Source organism: Muscardinus avellanarius, assembly GCF_963383645.1.
Source record: "Muscardinus avellanarius genome assembly, chromosome: 11".
In the NCBI taxonomy this organism is placed as follows: Eukaryota; Metazoa; Chordata; class Mammalia; order Rodentia; family Gliridae; genus Muscardinus; species Muscardinus avellanarius.
Genome location: NC_137797.1, coordinates 20,068,594 through 20,070,874, shown reverse-complemented (window position 1 = coordinate 20,070,874; position 2,281 = coordinate 20,068,594). Strand labels below are relative to the sequence as shown.

The window sequence follows — 2,281 nt, the reverse complement described above, 5'->3', positions numbered from 1 at the left end:
CCTGGATTTTGTTCCAAGTTCTCAGGAGAATCCAAAGACACTTCACCCCCAAAACTCTCCAGCCGTGCACCCCAAGGCCCAGAGCCTTTGCCCCTCCCGCGCAGCCGCCCCCCCCCTTTCCGGAGCCACCCCCGGCTGCCGCCCGCCCCGAGCGCGCCGCCTGCCCATTCAGCCCGGAGTCCGGCACGCGCCAGGCGCACGCACTGCGACAACAAACCCGGCTGAAAGGGGAGATTGCAGGGACGGGCGCCGCGGCCGGGAGGCGGGGGAGGGAGGGGGCTGGGGCGGCGGGAGGGGGGCCGCGGCCGCTCGCTGCAGCCGCGGGGAGCGGGCCGAGGCGGGGCCAGGCGCGCGTGGGGCTGGGTGTCCCATTGAAAAGGCGGCCGCGCTCCGGACGCCCAGCACTCTCCCACTGCTGGCCGCCGAGCGAGCAGGGCGCACGGACCGCGGGCGGGTCCGCGAGGGCGAGTGCGAGGGGGAAGTAAGAAAGGAAGGGGCTAACGGAATAATAGTAGTAGTAATCATCATCATAATAAAATAAAAATACCGCCTGGGCCAAGGCTGGAGAGACCGAGACCGGGCGCCGGAGAGAGGAACCGGAGGAGAAGACGCGAGACCGCGGAGCGCTCTCAGCACTGACTTTGCTGCTGCTTTGATCTCTCTCCTCTCCTCTCCTCTCCTCTCCTCTCCTCTCCTCTCCTCTCCTCTCCTCTCCTCTCCTCTCCTCTCCTCTCCTCTCCTCTCCTCTCCTCTCCTCTCCTCTCCTCTCTTCTGCAGAAGGCGCTAGCGGCAGCCTCACACGCGAGCGCCACGCGAGGCTCCCGAAGCCAACCCGAGAAGGGAGGAGGGCAGGAGGCGGCGGCGGCGAGGGAGGGAGGGAGGGCAGCCTCTGCCCCTTCTCTGCTCCCACTCTAAGAAGTCTCCGGGGATCTCTTCCTTTTAAACTCCCCTCTGGGCTTCCTCTTCGTCTCCCCTTCTTCCTCTCTCGGTCGGCGCACCCGAGTCCCCGTCTGCGCCCCCCTCGCGCGCCCCGCACCTCGCACCCCCGACCGCTCTGCCCCGGCGACTCCCGGGCGGCGCTGCGCATGGAAAGCTCTGCCAAGATGGAGAGCGGCGGCGCGGGCCCGCAGCCCCAGCCGCAGCCGCAGCCGCAGCCCTTCCTGCCGCCCGCAGCCTGCTTCTTTGCCACGGCGGCGGCGGCGGCCGCGCACAACGCGCCGCAGCCGCAGCCGCAGCCGCAGGCGCCGCAGCTGAGCCCCGCGGCCGACGGCCAGCCCTCGGGGGGCGGTCACAAGTCAGCGCCCAAGCAAGTCAAGCGGCCGCGCTCGTCCTCGCCCGAGCTGATGCGCTGCAAGCGGCGGCTCAACTTCAGCGGGTTCGGGTACAGCCTGCCGCAGCAGCAGCCGGCCGCCGTGGCGCGGCGCAACGAGCGCGAGCGCAACCGGGTCAAGCTGGTCAACCTGGGCTTCGCCACGCTCCGCGAGCACGTCCCCAACGGCGCGGCCAACAAGAAGATGAGCAAGGTGGAGACCCTGCGCTCGGCCGTCGAGTACATCCGCGCGCTGCAGCAGCTGCTGGACGAGCACGACGCGGTGAGCGCCGCCTTCCAGGCCGGGGTGCTGTCGCCCACCATCTCCCCCAACTACTCGAACGATATGAACTCCATGGCCGGCTCGCCCGTCTCGTCCTACTCCTCCGACGAGGGCTCCTACGACCCGCTCAGCCCCGAGGAGCAGGAGCTGCTGGACTTCACCAACTGGTTCTGACGGGCCCGGCCTGCTGGGGCCCCGGTGCCGACGGACTTTGGAAGCAGGTAGGTTGCCTTTGGGAGGAGGCAGGGGGGTGTCTTCTGATCTTGGGCCCTTCCCTGCCCTTTGACTGTCTGTAGAAGGAGGGGCGGTCTCTAGGGTGATGGAGGGATTTTTTTTTTTTTAATGTAAAAAATCTGTTGAAGTTTGGCTGTTTGGGATCCTGGTTTGTGAGTTTTGACAGTGGCCTCGGAAAGCGGCTCTGCCCAAGTCTCCAAGGAGCCGAGGGCGGGGGTGGGGGGTGGGGGGAGTACAGAGATCCGGGCCGACCCTGACCTGGGGCTGGAGGTGTTTTACCTGGCAGACTGCCCTGGGGCCTCCAAGGTCCCCACAGCTACCTGTTCACACTAACGTCTCCAGTTCTTCTGTTTATGTTATAGCGGGACTGCCGCGCGACCTGCATCTTTAGTGCTTTCTTGTCAGCGATGTTGGGAGGGAGAAAAGAGAAAAAAGAAAAGAAAAAAAGAAGGAAA

At 66.2% G+C, this 2,281-nt stretch overlaps 1 protein-coding gene across 1 annotated transcript; it reads left to right on the top strand.

Moving 5' to 3' along the window:
• Positions 1-1,085: 1,085 nt before the first annotated feature.
• Positions 1,086-1,766, top strand: ASCL1 (achaete-scute family bHLH transcription factor 1; the record flags this gene model as incomplete). Its single annotated transcript, XM_080705774.1, has 1 exon — positions 1,086-1,766. The coding sequence occupies one exon, from the start codon at positions 1,086-1,088 to the stop codon at positions 1,764-1,766; it is 681 nt and encodes a 226-aa protein (XP_080561900.1).
• Between the last annotated feature and the right edge of the window lie 515 nt (positions 1,767-2,281).